The sequence below is a fragment of the Pungitius pungitius genome, chromosome 18 (assembly GCF_949316345.1).
Source record: "Pungitius pungitius chromosome 18, fPunPun2.1, whole genome shotgun sequence".
NCBI classification, from domain to species: Eukaryota; Metazoa; Chordata; class Actinopteri; order Perciformes; family Gasterosteidae; genus Pungitius; species Pungitius pungitius.
The window spans coordinates 6,043,531-6,066,234 of record NC_084917.1 but is presented as its reverse complement, the minus strand read 5'-3'; the positions used below and the strand labels follow the sequence as shown (position 1 = coordinate 6,066,234).

At 43.3% G+C, this 22,704-nt stretch overlaps 2 protein-coding genes across 14 annotated transcripts in view; one reads left to right on the top strand and one right to left on the bottom strand.

Annotated features, from left to right (window-relative positions):
- The window catches only part of dnm1a (dynamin 1a), a 37,483-nt gene extending 32,009 nt beyond the window's left edge, over positions 1 to 5,474 (top strand). For 3 of the 8 annotated variants that reach the window (XM_037484181.2, XM_037484180.2, XM_037484178.2), the window contains 7 exons: positions 1,592 to 1,701; positions 2,083 to 2,194; positions 2,451 to 2,465; positions 2,643 to 2,813; positions 2,920 to 3,161; positions 3,263 to 3,457; positions 5,294 to 5,474. In XM_037484181.2, coding sequence (XP_037340078.1) covers positions 1,592 to 1,701; positions 2,083 to 2,194; positions 2,451 to 2,465; positions 2,643 to 2,813; positions 2,920 to 3,161; positions 3,263 to 3,457; positions 5,294 to 5,324 — 876 coding nt within the window. In that variant the 3' untranslated portion in view covers positions 5,325 to 5,474. Of the gene's footprint in view, positions 1 to 1,591; positions 1,702 to 2,082; positions 2,195 to 2,450; positions 2,466 to 2,642; positions 2,814 to 2,919; positions 3,162 to 3,262; positions 3,462 to 4,153; positions 4,191 to 5,293 lie in introns of those variants that run through there. The other 5 variants (XM_037484184.2, XM_037484182.2, XM_062558826.1 and 2 more) reach the window with 3 other exon arrangements.
- A 2,189-nt stretch (positions 5,475 to 7,663) lies between these two features.
- Positions 7,664 to 22,290, bottom strand: golga2 (golgin A2). Of its 6 annotated transcripts, none has more exons than XM_037484171.2 (28): positions 22,160 to 22,290; positions 20,809 to 20,991; positions 20,230 to 20,298; positions 19,396 to 19,548; positions 19,097 to 19,143; positions 18,675 to 18,738; positions 17,931 to 17,990; positions 17,510 to 17,590; positions 16,984 to 17,022; positions 16,797 to 16,859; positions 16,451 to 16,544; positions 16,244 to 16,350; positions 16,026 to 16,084; positions 15,724 to 15,865; positions 15,404 to 15,493; positions 14,973 to 15,080; positions 14,787 to 14,874; positions 14,556 to 14,698; positions 14,181 to 14,399; positions 13,794 to 13,907; positions 13,412 to 13,636; positions 13,156 to 13,255; positions 12,944 to 13,035; positions 12,451 to 12,685; positions 12,165 to 12,326; positions 11,950 to 12,056; positions 11,640 to 11,820; positions 7,664 to 11,430 (listed from the first exon to the last, which is right to left on the bottom strand). In XM_037484171.2, exons 1-28 carry the CDS (start codon positions 22,205 to 22,207, stop codon positions 11,192 to 11,194), a joined length of 3,312 nt encoding a protein of 1,103 aa, XP_037340068.2. In that variant the 5' UTR covers positions 22,208 to 22,290; the 3' UTR covers positions 7,664 to 11,191. The 6 variants fall into 6 exon arrangements, with proteins under 6 accessions (XP_037340068.2, XP_037340069.2, XP_037340072.2 ...); XM_037484172.2 differs by having other exon boundaries at positions 12,165 to 12,323; XM_037484175.2 differs by lacking the exon at positions 17,510 to 17,590.
- Positions 22,291 to 22,704: the final 414 nt, after the last annotated feature.

Genomic DNA, 22,704 nt, shown 5'->3' with positions numbered 1-22,704 from the left:
CAGTAACAAAAAATACATACATTTTACAATGCGTCGTACTATTATTGTATCTAGCTTGTTTTATTTTACAATTTGCGGCTTTTCTCTTCTGCTTTAGTTTAGTTTCTCTGTACTTTTCCCACATCGTGCTCCCCCCCCCTTCATCCTTCTGCCTTTCCAACTCTCCTGACTCGATTTACTGGCCAGAGGAGAGGAAAATGTATGAATCAGTCCAAGGTTGCTCACTCCCAGGGTGAGGGGAAGCAAGAGAGCGAGGAAACAAGCGAAGGGGGAGGGGGGGGGTAAAAAAAAGAAGAGAGAGCAAGAAAAAAGTGCAGACTTAGAGACAGAGGACAGGACCTCTTTGCCCCATAAATGATGATGTCAGCAGCCTGAGTCGAAGGCTTATTTGGTTTTTATTTTTATTTTTTTGCATAGTGGACACCTGGATGTGTGTGTGTGTGTGTGTGTGTGTGCGTGGGTGCGTGTGTGTGTGTGTCTGTGTGTGTGTGAGAGAGTTTTTACATGGAGTTAGGGGATATGAGCATTTGGCTGCACAGGTCATAAATCCTTTGATGAAGGAGTTTGGTCACACACACACAACCCCCGTCTCCATCTCGCTCGTTTTCTCTTTCTGTAACACACACACACATGCACACACACACACACACACACAGACACACACATACTGGCTTGGGCAGGGCACGCCCGTGGTTAGCTATCCAGATGGTTTTAAGGTTAGTTAGAGACTATGTTCAAAGGTGCTGTTTGCTACCAAAGCAGTGTGTGTGTGTGTGTGTGTGTATTCATGTGAGTGTGTGTTTTTATCAATATTTAAAGAGCCTCACTATTTTTGGCTATCCCTCTTTTCTCGTACACATTTTACTGTATACAGTACACACGCACGCACGCACATAAATTCACCCAAAGGAAACTTCATTTTGTAACAATAGACTTTGAGGAGTTAAACCACAACATGTGTGTGTGTGTGTGTGTGTGTTAGAGAAGGAGCGAGAGTGGTGGCATGTGTCAGACTCCTAACTTTGAGGTTCTCTGATTCATAAATAGTTGCACGTCTGGATATCACATGTTGTTTGCAGATTTACAAGTACAAGAGATTTCTTCACTGGAACGCGGTCTCTTTCTCTCTCTGAATGTGTGTGTTTCTCATTTGTCCCCCCCCCCCCGCCCCTCCCAACCCCCCCGTAATCACAACCACAGATTCGAGGGCTGTGTGTGACTTTCCCATTTGTCCATCTTGCCATTTTCTTTTTTTTCTTCCTTGCGATGCTGTTGAATCCAACGTGGGTTCAATCCCGATTCCCCCGAGATCTTTCGTCCTCTTTCATTTCCGTGTCTTTTGATCACGTTATGTCACTTTGTTTCTGGAAATTCATTCAGTTTTATGTTAGAATGATTAGATGACTGTAACAGAGCATTGGCTTCTGCAGTGGCTCTATTATTTTTGGTCTAATGTACAATGTCGTGCAACATACTGCTCATGATGGCTTTTACTCCAGAGCCAAATTCCTCACCCGTGGAGCGACTCGGCCTCCTTCTTTCTCTCCTCCCCGCGTGTGCAACCAGTGCGTTTCTCTTCCGCCTCCTGCAGGAGAAGGAGAAGAAGTACATGCTGCAGGTGGACAACCTGAAGCTGCGTGATGTGGAGAAGGGATTCATGTCCAGCAAGCAGATCTTTGCCCTCTTCAACACCGAACAGAGGTTTGATCCTCACAGGCACACACGTACAAACACACAGCCGACGCATGGGATTGATCACATGGTGCAGAGTTCAATTCTAAAAGTATTTTAATTAGTCATTATTGTATAGCTTTACACCCTGCTGTGTAGCTCAATCCACGACATGACAAAATGTGTTGTATTTAAAATCTCTAGTGAGAGTTTTGAGATGGAACCATAGCTGTAAAACAGATGCAGGAGAGTAAACGAAAAGTACAAATACGCCGTGAAATGTACCTCACTAATTGAGTTACCTTCCACCACTGGTATGGGGATAATAGGCTGCACAACTCACCCATTTGGGGTAGAAAAGAAAACAATTTAAATACACAACGAACATAACTCTGCATTTGGTGTCCACAGAAACGTTTACAAGGACTACCGTCAGCTGGAGCTGGCCTGTGAGACTCAGGAAGACATTGATGCCTGGAAGGCCTCCTTCCTCAGAGCCGGAGTTTACCCCGAACGGGTCACGGTCAGATCTCCTCAAAGCATTTATTTTCTGTATTCATAAAATACATTTCAGTTTACCATGTTAAAAAGCTTGATACTTCTGTTTTAATCATTGCATCGATTTGGTCCAACACACATAAAACTCAAAGGACGGCTAATTATTATTTTTATTTGAGTTTATTTTTAAGTCTCTTTATATGTCGTCATGTCTCTCATGTGATACTGTATCTGTCCTCTTTCAACGTCTGTTTTTTCCCCATCGCTGTTTGACCGTATAGGACAAGGAAGGAAAGGTACGCTACTTCGGTCTTCATCCTGCATTTATATCAGGACTTAATGTGTTAACCATCTCCTCAAGAGGCCCGTCACCTTTCACCCTGCATGCTGTAGCTGCATTGAAGCTGAACTGAAGTCGACCTCTACGCCCTCTGCCCTCCCTCCCTCCCTCCCTCCCTCATTGGTCTCCACAGAGCGACGGCGGCGACGAAAACGGCTCCGACAACATAATGCACAGCATGGACCCTCAGCTGGAGCGGCAGGTGGAGACCATTCGTAACCTGGTTGACTCCTACATGGCCATCGTCAACAAGACCGTGCGCGACTTGATGCCCAAGACCATCATGCATCTCATGATTAACAACGTGAGCTCGCCACTTTTCCCACTGTCAGCTCTAAGCTATATATATATATATATATATATATATATATATCCCCAAAACATCCCAAAACATATGTGTCATTGTCCAGACTAAAGAGTTCATCAACGCGGACCTGCTGGCCCAGCTGTACTCGTGCGGCGACCAGAACACGCTGATGGAGGAGTCTCAGGAGCAGGCGCAGCACCGTGACGAGATGCTGCGCATGTACCACGCCCTGCGGGAGGCCCTCAGCATCATCGGTGACATCAGCACATCTACCATAACCACCAACATGCCGCCGCCAGTGGACGACTCTTGGCTGCAGGTGCAGCGGAGCGGCTCCGGGGGGAGGTAAGAATGGACGGGGGGGGGGGGGGGGGGGGGGTTTAGAGGTTGTCATCTGACTCGTTGCTGTGTCGTCATTAATCCAGTGGGTCCTGTGTCTCCTCCAGGTCTCCGGCCACCAGTCCAACCCCAAACCGCAGGGCCCCTCCGGGCCGCCCGGGCTCTCGTGGGCCTCCACCGGGGCCTCCTCCCGCTGGGGGGCCCCCTGTACCGTCTCGCCCGGGGGCTTCTCCGGACCCTTACAGCGGGCCGCCACCCACTGTGCCCTCCCGGCCGAACCGCGCTCCCCCAAGTGTGCCGAGGTGAGCGAAAGCATTGGAGGTCTTTCGAGGGAAACAAGCTTTCCCCCACAGCAACGCGTTTGAAACCTGTCTAAAGAGGTTTTTACTATCAAAACCAGAGCTGTCCAACCTGAGGTGTAGATATAATTTTTTACTAAGACACCTGGATGAGGGGAAAAAGGAGGCAAATCAAAGTGGAGAGCTTTGTTTGTGATAGAGGATAGTTTAATAGACAAATAGATCGATAGGGATCCCTAGAACCCATGGAATATATTCCTATATATATTATCTCTTGGTTTGGTTAAATAGTTACGTGTCCTACATTACCTTTGACCTTTCAATACACCTTTCACACTCCACTATTCACTGCTTACACCCACCTCACCACTCCTCATCGGAGTAGTTAAGAAATGGTGCTTCAAAGCAAGTCAGAGACTGGAATGAGCATCCATTCTCCATTAACTGTATCGTGTGCTTGCCTGGGTTTGTGAACTAGCTAACTTTTTCTTTTTTTTTGTTGCCTGGGCCTGTTCATTTTAAGAGAAGCAGCTTAAAGTAGGAGACACTAACATTTCTGAGCTAAGCTGTCACTGGCAAACGCGCCCTGAGCACATTGGTCATTTCCTGCAACTGTAACTCTCTGCACTCCTTTTTTCTTTCTTTCTCTTTTCCTCACCACACCTCTGTCCCACACATGACTATGGTTTCCTTCTACAGAATCACTGTCACTGACCAATGAGGAATAACATGTCTGGTACGTTGGGTACTGTCCGCCATCACCATCCTCATGACCACTATCCTCCTTTCTCTTCCTCTCAGAAGACTCGCATGCTGTTTTTTTTTCTTTTTCTCACTTTTCTTTTCTCTTCTCAGAGCGCTGCATGGGCAAACACACACACAACACACACCCAGCTCTGAGGGTGTGTGTGTGTGTGTTTGCATCACTGTCTGAGCTGATTTTTTGGAAGTGGTTTCAATAATTCATTTATTGAAGGGGTGTCGGTGTGATGAAAATGTCTTGTGAAAGAGGACCTCTCTCAGGTCACAGCAGGTTAGGATTCAAATGTGCAAAACTTGAAGATCATTGTTGTTTTTGTGTCCGTGTATTACGTGATGCATAAATACCATGACATCCCACCCATACCGAACTTTGTCTCTTGAGTGTCCCACATTGTTGTTTACAGTCATGGCATCCGTCCGCATTAGCATGTGTGCAGCTAGCGCTGCTCACTCCTCAACTAAGCTTTCTTTCCTCCAGGGATGTACGGCATTGTTTAGATATTCAGGCCTTTTGCAAACATTTGAGTGGAAACAAACACTCTGTGGTTGCACCACTTCTATACAGACATGGACATACACAAGGGCTGACTAACTAGAAAATGCGCAAAATATTTTTTAAAAACAGCATAGTTTAAAATACAGATTTTTAAAGGAATAGTTTGTTGTATTTAGGAAATTGCTTATTTGCTTCAAACGGCTAGCCGGCCTTTGCCCACGGAAAACAAAATCCACTTTTGTAACAACTATTGTCAAAGAAGTTGTCATTAAACATTAAATAATGTCCTTGAGCGGATGCCACCTTATTTGCTCTACAACATCATTCGGCTTGTATTACTGCAAAGAGCATCAAGGCTAACTGAGCCTCCCTTCCATGTGTTATCTCATGATATAAGTGTGTTATATGTGTGAGTGAAGGTATGTTATATGTGTGCACAATTAACACATGGGGGGGGGGCTGAAATAACAACACGTAAGTATGAACCTTTACTTCTAGTTTAATTGGAGTCTGCAAACACCAATCCGACCTTTTCCGACCCTGTCTTTTTTTGTCTCTGTGCGTTTGTGTGTCCATGGCAGTCGGAGACCCCCACCTTCTCCAACCCACTAGACCTCTGAGCTCCTCCCTCCCTCTGTCCCTCTGTCCCACCTCTGGACGGGAGTCCATGGACAACAGTGCCACCTTCCTGTTGTTTTCTGCAACACCCGATCGGTCCGGCTCGTACTTTTCCCTTAAAACACACACACACACACACACACACACACACACACACACACACACACACACACACACACACACACACACACACACACACACGCACCGCTGCTTCCCACGGAGATGCTGGATACTTGAAACACACTCGCATGACTGGCCTACGAATTTAAATAAAGGATGTAGAAAATATCAAATGATTTATTATCTGTAGAGGTTAAGCGAACATGTGCATGCACACTCCTTTTTACACATACGCACACATATATGCATACGTATTTACAAGCAACTACATACAGAGTATGTGTTCCTACTAAGGTGCGAGCAAACTACGCATGACACCTTGCCCGAGTTTCAGCTCCAGCCTTTGTGATTTTATTCTGTCTGCTGACTGGCTTCCTAACTTTCATTTTCTCTCCCGTTTCTTTTGTGTTTGTCGTTTTCCTCACTAAAAATCTTTGAGTCACCAACTCACCTTGTACTGCCGGTCATGTGTGAAGATTTTACATTTTTCTGAGTTTAAAAAAGAACTCCTTCGGATAAAAAGAGTCCGAACAGCAAATTAATATCAAAATGTTTATAACAAATTCTTCCGTCCGATGATAATCAGGGACAATATACATGTTCTGAGGACAATTTGAGCAGCTGGCAACTAGAGACTTAGTTTTTGTAATAAATGACCGTGGAGTCATGTGGGAGAAATGTTATTTTCCTCACAGCATTTCAGGCTACAAGGTGAAGCTCTTCCCTTTTAGCTTCCTTGCTTTAAAATGGGTTTTCACGCACCAACAAAGAAACAGAGCCATCACTCGTGAGGGAGGGCGGCTTTGGGGGAAATAAGGGGGAAAGGACCACATGCAGACTTCTCTTCTCTGCTCTTCCTTCTTTTATTTCTTCTCCCCTTGCAGTAGGACTGATGCAATCGCCATGGGTGACCTTTGGTAAAGGCCTCCGTGTGACTCAATTTGTGTTGTAACTTTCTTGTGTAGTTGAATCAGGGGACAGACAAATAGTTTAAAGAAGTTTTAAAGAACCAAAAACCACCGCACAACAACACTGTTGTCTGGGCTTCCACAGAACCTATGCAACAAGGAAAAGGGTTTCCCAATCGTATTATTATTTTCTTCTGGCTTAAAGAGGCGCCTCCCATGCCACTATGCCCACTTTCCTTCTCTCCTTTTAAAAAAAAAAAAAAAACATTTTCACTGTTATCTTACCGAAGCGGGATCTAAATGAGCTATCCTTCTGCAGATGGCTGCATGTCACCAGTCACTCCATAATTAAATTCTCCCACTGCGAGGAAGGATATATGTGGCCTGGGTTGCGCCCGAAGACTGTTCCCTTATACATCTTATTAATGAAGAGGGGGGATGAGGTTCCTAATGGGAAAGGGTGTTCCTCAGTCAGCTTTCTTTTACATTGTCCATCAAATCCTCTGACGTACTCACAGGAAAACTCTATCCAGGTTCGTGACCTGCATATTTATTTATTTTTTTGTCTCTTTTCTTTTCTTCCTTCTCTCAGTGGTCACGGGGGTGAGTGAGAACACGAAAAACAGCCCCAGTCTATGCATAACAATATCAAAACGCTCCTCCTGTTCCACCCTCACATTGCTGTCTTGAGAGCCTGTGACCCACCTGCTCCCCCTATCAGTGTGTTAAATAGGACCCCAAACAAGTGATGTCCTCTCCTTTAGAAACTACTCCTGGGACCCCTTGTACATCCGAAATCTCCACAACGCAAATACAACCAAGCAAATCCTGCTAATTATTTAAAGTAAATAGTTTATTATGGGCATATCTTAATGTGGTACAATGTAAACGTGTGGTGCCTCTTGTGGGACTTGTACTTCTGATCTAGAGAATTTAGTCTGCTGAATATTTAAATTATTATGAAGAATTGCATATGTGTATAAGGAAATGTTTGAAGTATAAAGCAGTGTAATGCAGTGATGTATGTGGACTTTGGCGGGTGCTTTGATGCTCTAGCTGGTTGCAGAGGGGTTCATTTCTTTTTTTGTTTGTGTGTGTGTGTAAAAGAGCAGAAAGGGACGGTGTGAATGTGTGAACTTCTGCAGCAAACAGGTCCTGCATCTTGTGCTTTGTCAACACATTAAAAACCTCAGTGTGCTAAATGAAGTCTTGTTTTCTTCCTCTTTTGTGGTGATAAACTGATACAGAAGAGCTATGCTGGATTTGGTTATGGGGGGGGGGGGGGGGGGGGTAGACTTAATCAGTCTGACGCCACGCTAACAGCCCTGATACTCTATTTGGGGTTTTCAATGTTCAAAGCCTGGGTCAACGTGTTGAAATCACCCACGTACGTCTACAACACACGCGTTACTCTTTTGAAACACAGGACCTTTGCCACAGTTTACCATTCAAACTGCATTTAAAAGGCCATTTTTTTTGCAAATTAAATGTTATCACCAAACAACTACTTCTGAGGGAACGTAACGTTTTTTGTAAGTTCTTCTGAAGCAAATATCTCATCAACTGCTGTTAAACGCACAGTGGAATAAAGTCCCATTGAATGTGTGGAGCTGAAAAATAATTCCGTTCAAATCCCAATCGACCAAATTAAAATAATAGGAAAGATGGTTTAAAATGTGAACATCAACTTACTTTGTGTGTTTGGTGCTTAACTGTGAAAACGAGTGAGCAAAGAAACAGACCTTTTGTTTGTGAAAAAGGCAAAAGGTGTAAATAAAAGGTCAAACAAAAAAAGATGTCTGAATTCCATTTAGCTGCTTTTATTCATCATCCATTGTGGCTCACATGAAGCTATCAGCAACAAACTGCCTGCTGCAGCTCCAAAGTTCAGATCAAATTAATGAAGGAATCCAGACAGAGTTCAATTTGCTTAATCAGTTTTAATCAGGAGAAGGGGAGAAAATATTACTTGAGGAAAACAACAAATCAGAAAGCTTCTGTCAGAAGCAGCCCTCAAACTAATCAGTTCTCTGAACGATCCTTCATTTCCATCCAAAAGTGACTTCTATTTTACATTAAAACTGATTAGTTGAGATACTAACCTATTCCAAATAAATAGAATATTTTTTTGTTGTCATTCTCTGTATTAAATCACAGCCAGTCAGTAACCGCCCACGACAGCCCACACGACCAGTGACCATGGCAGAGCAGCTTTTCCCCCTCACACACCAGGCATAGAGAATATACAATATGTTACACAGTTACAGTATATACACACCACCTTTACTTACAATAAATGCTTTGTCGTTGCTATTGGTTTCATTGCGCATAACATATTGAACAGTGACTTAGAGCGTGGGAAAGTAATTTCATCAACACCGTCTCAATTGTTATTTTTCAAGCCCTGAAACACTAGAAGGAAGGAAGGATAGAAGAGGAGAAAAATAAATTGCATTTTGTGGCATTTTTCAAAAGAAAAAAGTGAGAGAATGCGAAGGGAGGAATTTCTTTTAAATCAAGAATGATTCAAGTAAATTAATAAAAAAAAATAAAAAAAACCCTGTTAACAAAGTGTTTCAGTTTAATATGAAGGCGCACATTTGACTTTGCCTGTAAAATTCTACACCTGTCAAGAACACATGACCTCCACATTACAAATTTACTTTCACCCAAAAGGTTTAAAATACCACAATTTGCACTAATGCCATTTGCCCCGTTGCATTTAACAATAAATATCATGTGTGCTATTTAACAATTGAAAAAATGTGTCCTCTACCCCAAAGTAAACACACCAGAGAGGATCTTAAAATTCAAAGACATCCAAATGAGGTTAAAATAGCTCCGTAAGCAGTCACTGGGATTTTCTGTATGACCCGCATGTCCTTGCATATTAAAATAATGGGACAATTTGTAAAAACCAGAAGCCTCTCCCGCGATGTAATCTCAGATGAAACAAGTGGGCTGTCATAGCGTCGCTCTTGGTTGCCAGTTGAAAAGGAAAAAAGGCTCTACAGTGAAATTGTCAATCCAATCTACATTTGTGAACGTGAGCATCTCTCCCTTCAAGTGAGACGTTTCAGAACGAAATTCTCACCCAGGTTTTGGTTTTCGATGGATGAAGGAGATTAACTCGAGTGACGTCAATACAGGAGTTACAAAATATCAATACTACAGTTTTAGTTGATCATTCTCTCAAATTCTGATTGGTCCCATACCTTTTAGATTTCCCCTTTCATTTATATCTGCAATTCACCCTTCGAGTGCAGCACAGCACGCACGCACACACCAACCAACCCCCATTAGGTCACTTCAGTGGGACCCCTCAGCTTAAGACTGTGGCTTCATAGGATTCCCCTTCTCCTCCGCAGAAGTCATGGAGCCGGCAAAGGGTTCTGTGGTGGAGACGTCTCCGTCCAACCAGCCACAAAAGGAAGGAGCCCAATGAGAGGCTTTGTACAGTGTCACTGCAATCATACTTATATAATCTGATTGAACTCTACAAAAAGTACCACAGATCTCACACACACACCACATAAACTCACAGTCCAGTTGTAAAGGATGTGCATAACTTTCATCTTTGATATAACTAAACGTAACAGAAAAGAACAGGATCATATCAATAGTTTAGGTTTGTTGGGAAAGACCCCATGAGAGTTACATACAGGCTCAGTTATAGCTGAGCAGCTGTGATGGGGGGAGGGGAAATAAAACGAATATATGTGGACATTAGTGAGGAGGAGCACCAAATGCCTCAGGTTGGAGAACATTTGAGGACGTGAGATGACGAATGAGTGCATTTTAACGCCAGCAGACTTTAACCTCCTCCAGTCGCTGCACAGCAGTATCTTTCAAGCCAAGATGGTGAAAAGAATTATGTGGAAAGCATCCCGAAGCAAAGCGGCTCCATTGTTTATTAGAATTACCCTCTATAAATAATGTCTTAATAACTTTGACAAAAATAAGTTTTCATGGGATCTATGAATTGCATCTATCCCCTGAATGACTTCAGGTAACCCCAGTCTCATAACGGCGGTGACACCCCGTCTAACAGGATGTTTAACATCACAACACAATCCGTTCACGTATATTAACATTTCACATTGTAGAAAAATTTACTTTTTTTTCAGTGTTTGGAAGAAAGACTAGAAAAAAAATGATATCTTAGTAACAGATCCTCTACGACACCTGCCTTTCTTCCTGAATCCTATTGCGTAATCAGAGCTTAAAGTCCACGTACACGCAGTTCAACTCTCTTGACTAAAACTCCCATCGTCCTCTGCATCTATTCACCTCTTCCGCCTATTAGCCGTCATCACCACTCCTCCCATTACACAAACATATGGTTAAATATTCGGGTTATTACATTCAAACACGATGCTGTTATTTGGCATTTGTACAGTGGATTGTGTAGAAACTGCGCTGAAGTTGCACACACCTTTGACAGCTCTTGGTAGTTTTGTATCAGCAAGGGTTCAGAATATAAGGCCCCTTTATTGCACTTATGTCTAAAAACGGGAGATGAGAGGGGCAATGGTGATTTAAAAATGGTGGTGTGGAGAACACTCAGATTGCACTGAGAAATACTGCTTTCTCAGGGAAGAGCATCATAAACAAAACAAATAACAACAAACAAATAGATAACACACTCCTCAACCATGCACACGTGTGTGCAAACACAAGTAGAGTGGAGGGTGGGGGGGGATTGTGATGTAACTGGGTCAAAGACATTCAGATCACTGAATAGTGTTGCAGGGTGTCCTATCTCTTAAAAAGTGTGACATGTCCATTATCTCATATATACGTACACGCGGCAGACTCAGTCACACCACCTCCTCACACCACCAGGATCTTGACTTCGTCCTGTTCGTCGGGCCGGTAGAAGAAGGGGATGCACGGGTTCTCCCCGAGGAAAGGGGGGGTTCTTTGTGCTGCCTGGGGGTTCTGGATCTCCTGGAGCAGCTGCATGATCTGCTGGGCCGTGCCGTCCTCTTCTGGCGCCGTCCCGCTCGACAGCTTCTGGGACGAGGGGGCTTCAGGGCCAGTCTCTGACAAAGGAATGATCTCCATGGCTTCTGTAACAGAGAGGAGGACTTATCAGCTGACTTCAGTTTGAGAATTGAAATCCAGTGGGACTCTTCTTTACTCTGACGTCCTGATTAAGGTAAACACTGCAGTCTGATGTCAATCTAGACAGAAAAAAGTAGCAAACTAAAGATAACTCAACCTCACGGGTGGTAACCCCCACTGACTTTCACACACAGTGGTTCCCGGTTGTGCCTACCTGCTCCATTGACAGCATTGAGGGGTGCGTCTCCATGGTGCTCTGTGTGAGCGTGATCCGCTCCAGCAGGAAGAAGGTCGGGGTTCATTGTGCCGGCCACAGCTCCGGTGTAGCGGCTGTACCAGTCGTTCCTCTCCGCCACCAGCCTCATCACCAGATCCTGCAGCTCGGCCAGCTTCGCCTGATGGACAGCGAGAAAAACAATGACGGAGAGCCGAGCCCAAAACAGTGTATCGTGACAAACATCGTATGGAAATACAGTGGACTGAATCGATGGTTATCTTCAAAAGAAAAGGTTGCTATCCAGTACTTTCATCTCCTCCTTGTCCTGGGCCAGCATGCTGATGTACTGCTCCTTCTCTTGGTGTTTCTGCTTCATGATGGCCCGCTGATTTTGGTACAGAGCTATGTACTCCCCTGGAAGAAACACAGAAATTAGCACAGGGATGGAGACCTTTCTATTGCGCAGTCACAAAAATCACTTGCAAATAGAGAAATACAACAACTAATATCCGGGTGTCTCACCTATAGTGTCAGTCTCTCCAGACAGCTGGATGCAGCGGTGCTCCAGCTCCTCCACCCTCTCCCTCAGGTCGGCTTTCTCCCTCATGAGGGAGGAGAAGCGCTGCTGCAGCTTCTCCATGGCAGCTTGCAGGGCCTGATGAACTTCCACCGGTACTCCTCCTTCTGGGAAGAAGATATTATACAATGCAAAAAATCATTTAAAAAAAAAAAAAAAAAAAAAAAAAAACATTCATTGTTGTACCAATATTTTCTCTTGCACACAATCAAACCAGTTAGTCCTCCTCACCCGAATGCTCGTGACTGTGTTCACAGTGGCCGTGCTCGCCCTCAGCGTGACCGTGCTCGTGGTCGTGATGATGGTCGTAAACAGGTGTGTAGCTGTGCTGTTGCTGCTCAAGGCTGAGGGCCAGAGCGGCCTGGTGTCTGGCCGCCATGTGGAGCCGGTGTTCCTCCTCCAGTTGCCTTCTGGCCTCGTCCCTCTCTGCCTCCAGCTGAGCCAAAGCCTCTCGGATGAACTCCTCCTGTGGGGAGAGAAGGGATGGCGTTGAGTACGGTGCGAGGTTCGGCTTTGAATGTAGTTCAAATTTATAAGTTAAAATTATATCTGACATCATAGCAAGCCAGTGTGTTTTTTTTCAGAATCAAAAGGCCAAAATACATTATTCAAACTAGCTCTGCACAAGATGGATCATGTGAGGTTCCACTTCAAACTTTTATTTTTTTCCACATTATAAAACCCTCAAAGGAAATCAGAAGTAGTTTTTCATCCCCATCCTCACCATCTCTTTATGGCTCTCGAAGTCTTCAGGGATAATTATTGGTGAGGATTTCTCTGGGCTCTCTTGCAGTGACTGGCTCTCCACTCCATCGCCTGGGTGACGAAGAGAGTGACAGGCTTGAGAAGGTGAGCAGAATTTAATCTAACAAAGCCCCGACAATGGTAGTAGAGGCCTTAAAAAGTACCAACATACCAGGAAGACACAAATCTCACCTTGGTCTCTGGATGATGTGACAAGAGTTGAGCTGTAGAGCAGCTCCTTCACCTCGGCTTTCAGATGCTCATTGTCTTTGACTAACATTTCCAGATGCTCCTGTAGGGGGAGACAGAGAGCCATGTAAAACAAACCCAGTAGTTTGGCTGGACTGCGGTAACCTTTTTAAAGCATACTCCATCATATATATTTAAAAGTTTTGAATTCATCGGGCAATGGTCACGTGAGCATGACCTTTTTCCGTAAAATACACACCTGCGCTTGCTTGAGCTGATTGTGACTGATCTCCAGTTGCACGCGGCCCTGGCTTTCATCGTGCTGGAGCCGGTCCATGAGCTGGATCTGCTGCAGATACTGGTGGTGCATCTGCTCCCTCTCTGAGGCCAGGGTCTGGTAACCTGCCGAATATTGCTGCAGGTGGGCCACAACCTGGTCCCTCTGCTCTATCAAACTCTGGACATCCGTACCTTTCAGTTCCAGCTAGAGCAAAGGGGACAAAGGGACAAATGAATACCAGGAGGAAGCAGAAAAAGACTGCATGGTCAAAACAAATACTTTGATCTGCTTCTATTGTGTTATATGGCAGACAGCAAATGTCAACCAGTAGAACCATTGAGTGTTCACGGTTTAGCCACACCTGCTCCTTGACGTCGTGCAGTTCCTCTTGCAGTTCACCCATTCTGCGAGCCAGCTCTTTTTTCACATGTTGCTCTGACTGGATGGCAGTGGTCAGCTCCATGTTCTCATTAGTCTGTACAAATGAAGGAGTAATTTGAGGTTTGGCTTAGAGACAGAAGTCCCCCTCTGAGCAAATACTACTTGTACTTTCAGAATATGTAAAACCTTTAAGTTATTGTGACTGACAAATAAGTCAAACCTGGGAACAATAACAAGCATGACATGACCGATAAATTGGGAGACAAAATGTACTTTTAGAGTCAAAAGAAACGGAATACATAAATAACAGCCCTTTCACAATGTGTCATTGATACCCAAAGAAGGACATCAAGGTTTTCAGCCTCACCAGTTTGACAAAACCATTCTGGAGCTCCGCCAACTGGTCCTTCAGTGTTCGGTTCTGGGACAGAGCACGGCTTATAGTGGCCTTGTCTGACTGAACATCCTCCAGCATGCGCCGGCGGTCGTCTCCCTCCTCAACCTGTCTCTCTACCTGCCGCTCCATCTCCCCCAGACGCGTCTCCTGCTCCACACACAGGCGGCTAAGCTGCTCGTTGTCTCGTAGCTGAGGGAAACATCAAAAGCAGATTATAGAAACTTTCCACAGAAGAAAATATTAGGAATAGAAAAAGAAAAAGTGGTGAACTTTTTAAAGGTTAAGGGATAATTAAGACTCTGCATTACGTAGGACTTCTCAAGCATGTGTAAATGTAATTCGCACCTGTGCCTGGTACTGTGCGATAAGAGCGTCTTTCTCCTGATGTAGAGAGTTGAGGGCTTCTTGAAGAGCCACCTCGCTCTCTGATGGCCCCGACGATTGAGGCTCTGTATTATCCAGGGTCTCTCTCTCCTGGGACAACAAAACTAGAGGAGGAGGAAGAGGGGATGACTATTAGTCAGGTTTACTAATTTTGCAAGAGATCTTTTAATCCCAATCCTAGAAGAACCTTACCCGCAGCATTATTTAGCTCTGTGATGCGAGCTTCCAGCTGCTGGACACGGCTAATGTTTTGGTCCCTCTCCTCTGCCACCAAAGACACCTGCACGGACATCAATTAAGTATTTGTTTAACAGCAGAAGAACACAGAACATCCAGATGTCTTTACTTTCAATGCTATAATTGGCCCATGCTGTTGACCTGTGTCAGCAGCTGTTCTGTTTTATCCTTCCATAGACGACCCTCCTCCTGGATCTGCTCTGCGTAGCAATCCCTCTCTTTCTGCAGCTGGGCAATTGACTCCATCAGCTACGACATGAAAAAACGTAAAGCAGGGGATGGTGTTAATGTGACAATAATAAAAAGGTAGATGACATATCATGGGTCATTTGTGTCCATGCAAATAGGACAGTTACAATGAATGTGGCTCATGTAAATGTTTGTACAAAGAATGGTTGCAGGGGCACTATGTTGAGTTGATATGATTTCATACAACAGGATAAGAGCCACACAATTCAAAAAAGTATATAAAACACACAACCCAAAGCATTTAAAATGAATATCCACATAGACTGGCATCACCATGACACACATGCGGATGACTGTAAACAAAAGGGTCTTTGTACACATACCTGGTGATTATGTTCTTCCACTTGCTGCTTCTCTCCCAGCAGTAACTGCACCTGCTGGTTGGCATTGGAGGGATCTGACTGACTGGAGAACTGAAGAGGAAAAAAGAGAAAATATTTAAGTTAAATGTAGGTAAATACATTGGAAAAACATCACATCTTTCTGCATTCATGGCAAACAAACATTTAGAGCTTGAGGTTTAAACTGATCTTGACATTATTCTTTTGCTGTAGTGCTGAAACAACGCCGTCAAGTATATTTAAGAGGCAGAGCAGTATATGCGTGTTGCTCTGTAAAATGTTGTGCCTGTATCTTAATGCACCTGTTGCAACATGAGGTCAGCTATCTCGAGTCTCTTGCGAAGATCTTCCACCTCCAGCCTCATTGCGCCATTCTCCTGTGTGCTCAGCTTTATCTTCTCTGACAGCTCTGACTTCTGCTGCTTCGACTCCTCACTCAAATTACTGAGAACACAGAGAATGTTCATGTTACCTTCCAGGTTGTCACAGGACTTGAGAATTGCGTGTGCCAGTTATTCGGCTGAAAACTCGAAATAACAGTTATCTTCTGATGTGTAAACAATACAAAATACGTGTCATTGTGTTTTAGGGCGAAATTACTTACTTTAGTCTAAACACCTCTAGCCTCAGGCTGTCCCTCTCCTTTTCAAACTCTTTGTTGTGCTGGAGACAAAAAGGAAAATGTATTGTATACACACAAGCCACAGAAATGTTTGATGTGGAATGAAGGTATTTGCTTTTATACTTGAATGTTTTGTTACTTAGGTGGTTTACTCTATCTGGATGAAACGTTTTAGGGGTAATAACTGCAATGTGCGTTACCTTTTCAAATTGTTTCTGCTGTGTTGAGACAGAAGAAAGTGTTCTCTCCAGCTCGGAAACTCTCTGCTTTGTTGCCTGTAGACGGTTGTTCAACTCCTCTGCCTCAGCTACACACAAAGAAAGAGAGACATCCCAAACTGTTAATTAAGGTCTTGCCAAGATTAAGATGTTTTGTTTAAGTACGGCCGATAAAGTGCACACACACACCTGCTTTCTGCCGTGCGGCCTGCTGTGTGTATTGTAGTGCCGTTTGTAACTCTGATTTTTCAGATACCAGTATACCAATGGTCTGGATGTGGACCTTGGGAGAGAACAGACGACCAACAACATTAGACAAGATACAGTCCATTATCTTAGTCTCCCATTAAATAACCTTAACTAAATACAAATGAACACAGTAATTATGTTCAGTCCTTCAGCATTGCGCAACAGAACACATTTTTTTTCATGCCAAATATGTTCTTAGATCAGGGTGACACAATGGACATTGATACAATACATGGCAGTACAAATTGGCTGAAAACGCAAATTTTGTGTTAGGGGAACAAGTTACCTGCAGTTGCTCTCGCATGGCTCCCTGCTCTTTTGAAAATCTCTGCTCAAAGTCTTTTCGCTCCTGAAGGAAGACAAATACAAAAGCTAATGAATCCCCAGAAAAGGAAGTGGAAATTCAGTAGACTAGATGAATTAAGAAAAGGAACGAATAGACAGAGAAAAAGAAAAAAAGAAAAGTGGTTTACCTTTTGTATCTGATCAGAAAGCACCTGAGATTGCTGTGCCTGCGAGAAGGATATGCATTAAAGTTTTAAAAAGATCAACATTCCATTCATGACGTCTGCAGCAAAACCAACGCTAGAAAACAATCATAATCCTGCAACAAAAGCCTCGACAGCCAGACCGGACAGCACTGAAATGAAAAACCTGTTCTGTTATCTATGTTATGCTAACTTTATTTGAAGCTTTGAGGACATTACTGTTAGTGTGCGTCACAAAAGCATTTGCCATCAGGTTAGGACAACTCTGAATGAAGTGTGCCAATATTGTTCCTTATCCGGTGGAAAAGCATTTCAACTGAAGTAAAAAATAAATGACAAATACAGGATCCATGCAGGGTTTCTTCCTATGTGTGGATACTCAAGAGGACATGCAGAATGCATATGGTACATGCACTGATGTAGTAATTGTGAAATGGCTAGAATGCGGTCACTGCAATCACACACACACACAGAGACACAGAGACACACACACACACACGCAGCTTCTTACCAGCTGGTCTAGCTTGGTATTTAACTGAGTGTTTGTTAGCTTGCTGGACTCCAGGGCGGCTGCCAGCTCCTGGCTCCGATCCTATCACGTGCACACATGCATTCGGGAAAGGAGGAAAATAAAAAAAAAGGAGGAGAGAACGATAAGGTGCAGTGGCAATAGTCAAAGATTTTTAATGTGAATTATTAACATGGAGGCAAACAATAGCACTTACAAGTGGAGTAAAAATGTGTTTAAGAATGAGAAATGAAGTAAAATACACAATTGTTGTGACAATTTTAGGTTTTTCTACAGTCCTAACAAATCAATTGTACAGTTCCATTGGTCGTTTAATATTAAGATACATTTGATCTCACCTGGTAAACTGAATAGTATTGAATTGGAACCTTATAAAGACTTCACTGACTCTGGGGTTTCTTACCTCAAGCTCTCTCTCACTAACAGGAGGGGGACTGTCTCCATTGACATACGCAGAAGATGACTACAATGACACAGACAAGTACATTAATGCAAATCAATGGTGCCCCAAATGAAAACATCACAATTGGAAAACAAAATCCACGATAAAGCTTGTGTAGACATTTATAAGAAGAATTATAAAGATGTTTCAATATAATGAACTTGAAGGCCAAATGTACTGGATGCATTGCAGATGGGGAAAAAAAGTTTAGTCAGCAGTTATAAGACCTGCATTTTCAAGTTGGGAAACACCACTTGAACATATTTCCTCCTCAAATGTACATTAAAATAGTATACTTACTATAAATCACAAAAGACCCACCATTGACCCAGGATTTTACGGGTCTTTACTTTCTAATTAGTCCTCTTTCTCAGCAGATAGGTCAACATAACCCCAAGCTCAATTATATGACAAAAAGCACACTTTGTGATTTGCTGCTGACCATGAAAGACTGAAACTAAGCTCAGGAAATACATAAAGCTGGTGCACCAATTGACGTGGTCAGTGTGCTTGAGGCATTAGAGGACAACTGGTAAATCTGAAAATGCCTCCAGTACATTCCTGCTAAGAATAGATGCAACACATCCCAAATGAAAAAAAGAATCTGATTAAATGTTATTGGTAAAAGACTGTATGACACGTGGATGTGCGTGTGCAAGTGAGTGAGAAAGAGAGAGAGGACATTAGTGGGTCCAAACATCGTACCTCAGAGACGAGGCCGTTTAGCTGCTGTGAGAGCTGCCGCAGGCTCTCTGTGGAAGACAGTGGTCTGCAGGATAACAGACATAACTAATCAATCACACACATTAACCATGCGGTTTACTGCGCTGCATTAGTAATCGATGGTTGGAGTAGTGGGGCACATTGCCAAAGTCATAGCTCTTACTATACGTAATTCACTATAAATGTTATAATAAAAAGGAGGCTTCTATGTGTGTATTATAAATAGTACATATGCTAATGATAAATTAATGTTATTGAATATGTTTCCAAAGCCGTTTCTGTTATTCCCCAGTAATTATTCCCAGTCCCTTTACATTACCATGTAACATCGGGTTTGTATATGGTGTGTGTTTCCATAGAAAGACAAGGGTTTTTCATTAGCAGTGAGGAAACGAGAAACCTACCTATTTTCTTCTTTTAAACGCCCGTTTCCATTGGTATTGGGATAGTCCTGCAGAAAGAGATCAAAAGAAGAAAAGAGTGACAAGTCAACAGAGAGTAATTAAAATATTAAAATAATGAGTGTGAAGACAAAGCACATCCCAAACAAAGAAGAGATCGGTCGTTTTTGTCACCCATATCAGCCAAACTACAACTACTGCCAAAACCCTTTTTTGAGCCATTATGCTCAGGCATTTAATCTAACATATGAAGGACATACAAGAAAAGCGAGGGAGAGAATGACAGAGAGACACACACACACCTGGAGGTCAGCGTTGTGACCAACAGACTCAGGGTTAGTAGCAGTGTTAATGCTAGCGAGGTTAGACACAGGTGAGCCAGGACCCAGCTCGCCCTTTGACTCCTCCAGCGCCTGGGGAACTGAAGACCCGATGGCCTCCATGTCAGCAAAGGCCTGAGGTGACACATACACAAAAAAATGCGCACACACTGGATTAATGGCGAAAACCAGCATAGTTATGATGAAGAAAAAAAACAAAGACAAAAATGACATTACAAACATGCTTATAGGGGCAGGGGAATAACTTGATGACAGTTCTGAATCTTGTTGACGAACTTTAAGCCTTACACAATGCCCAATGTTTTTCACCACAGTTAACTCTGGCGCTCTAAAACGTAGCATGAAAGCACTGAAATGCACGGAATGTGCTGTATAAATGACCACATTAAATTGAAAGATTAATTTGCACTCTCTCTCTGAGCTTAAAGCCAATGAAAGCAAGACATCAGTAAAAAACTAAACAAAAACCTGGCAAGGAGAAGATAAAAATACATTTCTTATTCTCCCATAAGCATGCCGGCATCATGCACCGAGATGTAGATGAGACCGCCATGCCACTAGTAAGACTCCAGAACTCCAGACAATTACCAACAACACTCTTAAAACACCAAAAATGCACTTCCTTGCACAGAAATTTCAGAAGAACCCATGCAAGAATTTGCAATAAAAACCATCACATGCTCACAAAAAAAGAATGGGGGAGCGAGATACAAAATGTAAATGCGACATGAGAAGCAGCGGATTACAGCAGAAGGAAAAAACAGGTAGAAGCGAAAGAGAGAGACAGAGGCTCACCTGACTGTTGCCATAAGGAGGCAGGACTACTCCATTGCTTTGACTAAGTGCTTTCAGAATACGGTCAAACTTCAGGAAAGAAGAAACAAGAGCGGAAAACGACAGACGTGAAAGGGGATAGAACTATTAAGAGAAGTAACAAATAGTCACAGAGAAGAAGCTGCTACAAGAAAACGTGGTGGGAGGGAGTTAAGAAGTGATTACTAATGTGCATGATGAGGATAAGTTAGGCAAGTATGCCCGGCCCAAGAGGTCAGCATATATCGCCTGCATCAGATTAACCCGGTCAGTAAATTACTAATGCAAATCAACACATTCTGCTCTGTAACAAGAGCAGCAAGAAGCTTTTAATAGAAAAACGAGACCGCTAGTCAGGATGGCAACATCATAACAAATGTGTCACAGCTAAGACAAAGATCAGGTGAATGTAAAGACCTTGATATCAAATTTGTATTTTACAGCATCACACTCGATTTGAGAAACCAGACACAAAAAAGTCGGAAGTTATTTAATCAACAAAAAGACTGAAAGAATGAAAAGCACGAGAATATTTGGAAGGAGTGGATGGGACCGACTTACATTATCTGGAGAGTTTCTGTCTGTTGAAGGTGCATCATGTTGGTTCAATCCTTTCACTTTCCTCTTCTTCTTGGCTCCTCCACCACCACCGCCGCCTCCTCCTCCTCCTCCTCCTCCACTACCACCATCACCCTTTTCTACTCCCACACTAACAGGGGAGCTCTTCTGCTGAAACTCCTTCAGCTGAGCAGCACATAGGGAAAGGAAACAATAGATTTGAGAAATGCAGCAAGAAGTAAATCCACTCTGGTGTCTTTTGAACAAAATTACACTTTATTACTTCACTCCACAAATATTGTAGTAGACGATGCAATTTCCCCTGACTTTCAAGCTCACATTGATCATAACAAGCAATCTCTAACCACTGGAGGGACTTGTCAAGCTAACTGGACCAAGATGAAGCGGTGAGGGACCGCTCCTACGTCTGCTCACAGCTAGTCAAAGATCCGGTTTCAATAGTTTGGTGAAACGCATAGCCCCAGACCTCGAGTTATTGACTGTTGTCACTTTGAATTACTCGTTCAACGACTTGCGAAGCCAAACAACATACGTCTGTTGACTTGCAGCAAACTGTGGGTTTGAATCGTAGCAAAATGCCATCACAGCACATCGGCGATCATTGTAGGGCACCAACGAATACTGAAGAGTCACTTCCTGTAGCCAACATTTCACAGCTGATAAGACCATCTTTTTGAGTGGCCTAACACACCTAACGTTAGCTAACGCTAGCCATAGCACACAGCCGGACGGGGAAGAGGGGTGTCAGCTGTCAAAACAGTCCCCGTCATTCTATCATTCCAACTGTGCCTCAATGCTAGCTCAGAGTTTTAAAATTGCTCTTTGTTGACAATTCCATTAAATAAGTACACGCAGCAGCTGCGTATTATTATTTAAACTCATTCATAGCAAACTACTCATTACTTAGCCAGCTTGCTAACGTTTACTTGGCTTAGTTAGCTAACGTTAGAGCGTTAGCTAAGAACCACATAACGCTAAGCACATTTAACGTTAGCTGGAAAGACGCATTAAACCTTTGGGGTAAGGGAGTAGGTTAAGTTACACGGCGTAAATACCTATAGAATAAAAATAAAAAATCTGGGAAAGTTAATGCTATCAACCGCGGCCCGGAAGAGCACCGAGCTCTCCTGCGCATTGTACCCTCAAAAGAAGCAAGAGAGGCGGGACAAGCGAGAGCGCAGAGGTCGGGCGACGTGGAATGACAACACCCCTGCTCCGTTAAGGACATGACTAACAGAACGGAAGAAAACAGCAGCAGCGCAAAGCAACAGAGGAGAGACGGGAGAAAGTCCTTCTGGTATTATTTATGCGGGTCAGATATGACATACTTTACCTTTTTCTTAGCTGCAGCGAGTTTTATTTGCCTGCTCTGGTCGGCCATACTGCTGCTCTGGTCAAAGACAGACGGGACCACGTCATCAGTCTGGTGCCTGTTGGTGTCTCTGCCGGTAGGAGTCGCGTGAGGATCTCATGTGTACATATACAGTCCATGGTGCTATGCCCACGTTATTTTATTGATTGTCAAATACTTCAAATGTTTACAATGAAATATAAGGTAATCATGTTTTCTTTACTTTTACTACTTTTCTTGCTTTGTGTAATCCGTGACACTATAGTTTGTGTGTTTGTGTTATGTCTGTTATTCAATAAGATTTGCAACCACAGGGCTTTTGTTTAGTTTTTCAACTTCCGTAAGAAACATATCCATTTTCATTTATTTTCTCAGAAATTATTATTTTTCATTTTGCTTGTGTTAAAAACGTTTTGTGCAGTGCTGAGCATTATGCCTATCTCAATAGAGACCATGTCCCTCACAAGGCTAGGCAAATACAGGTGAACAAATAAACTCTTTGGTGATTTAAATGTCTTAAGTACATG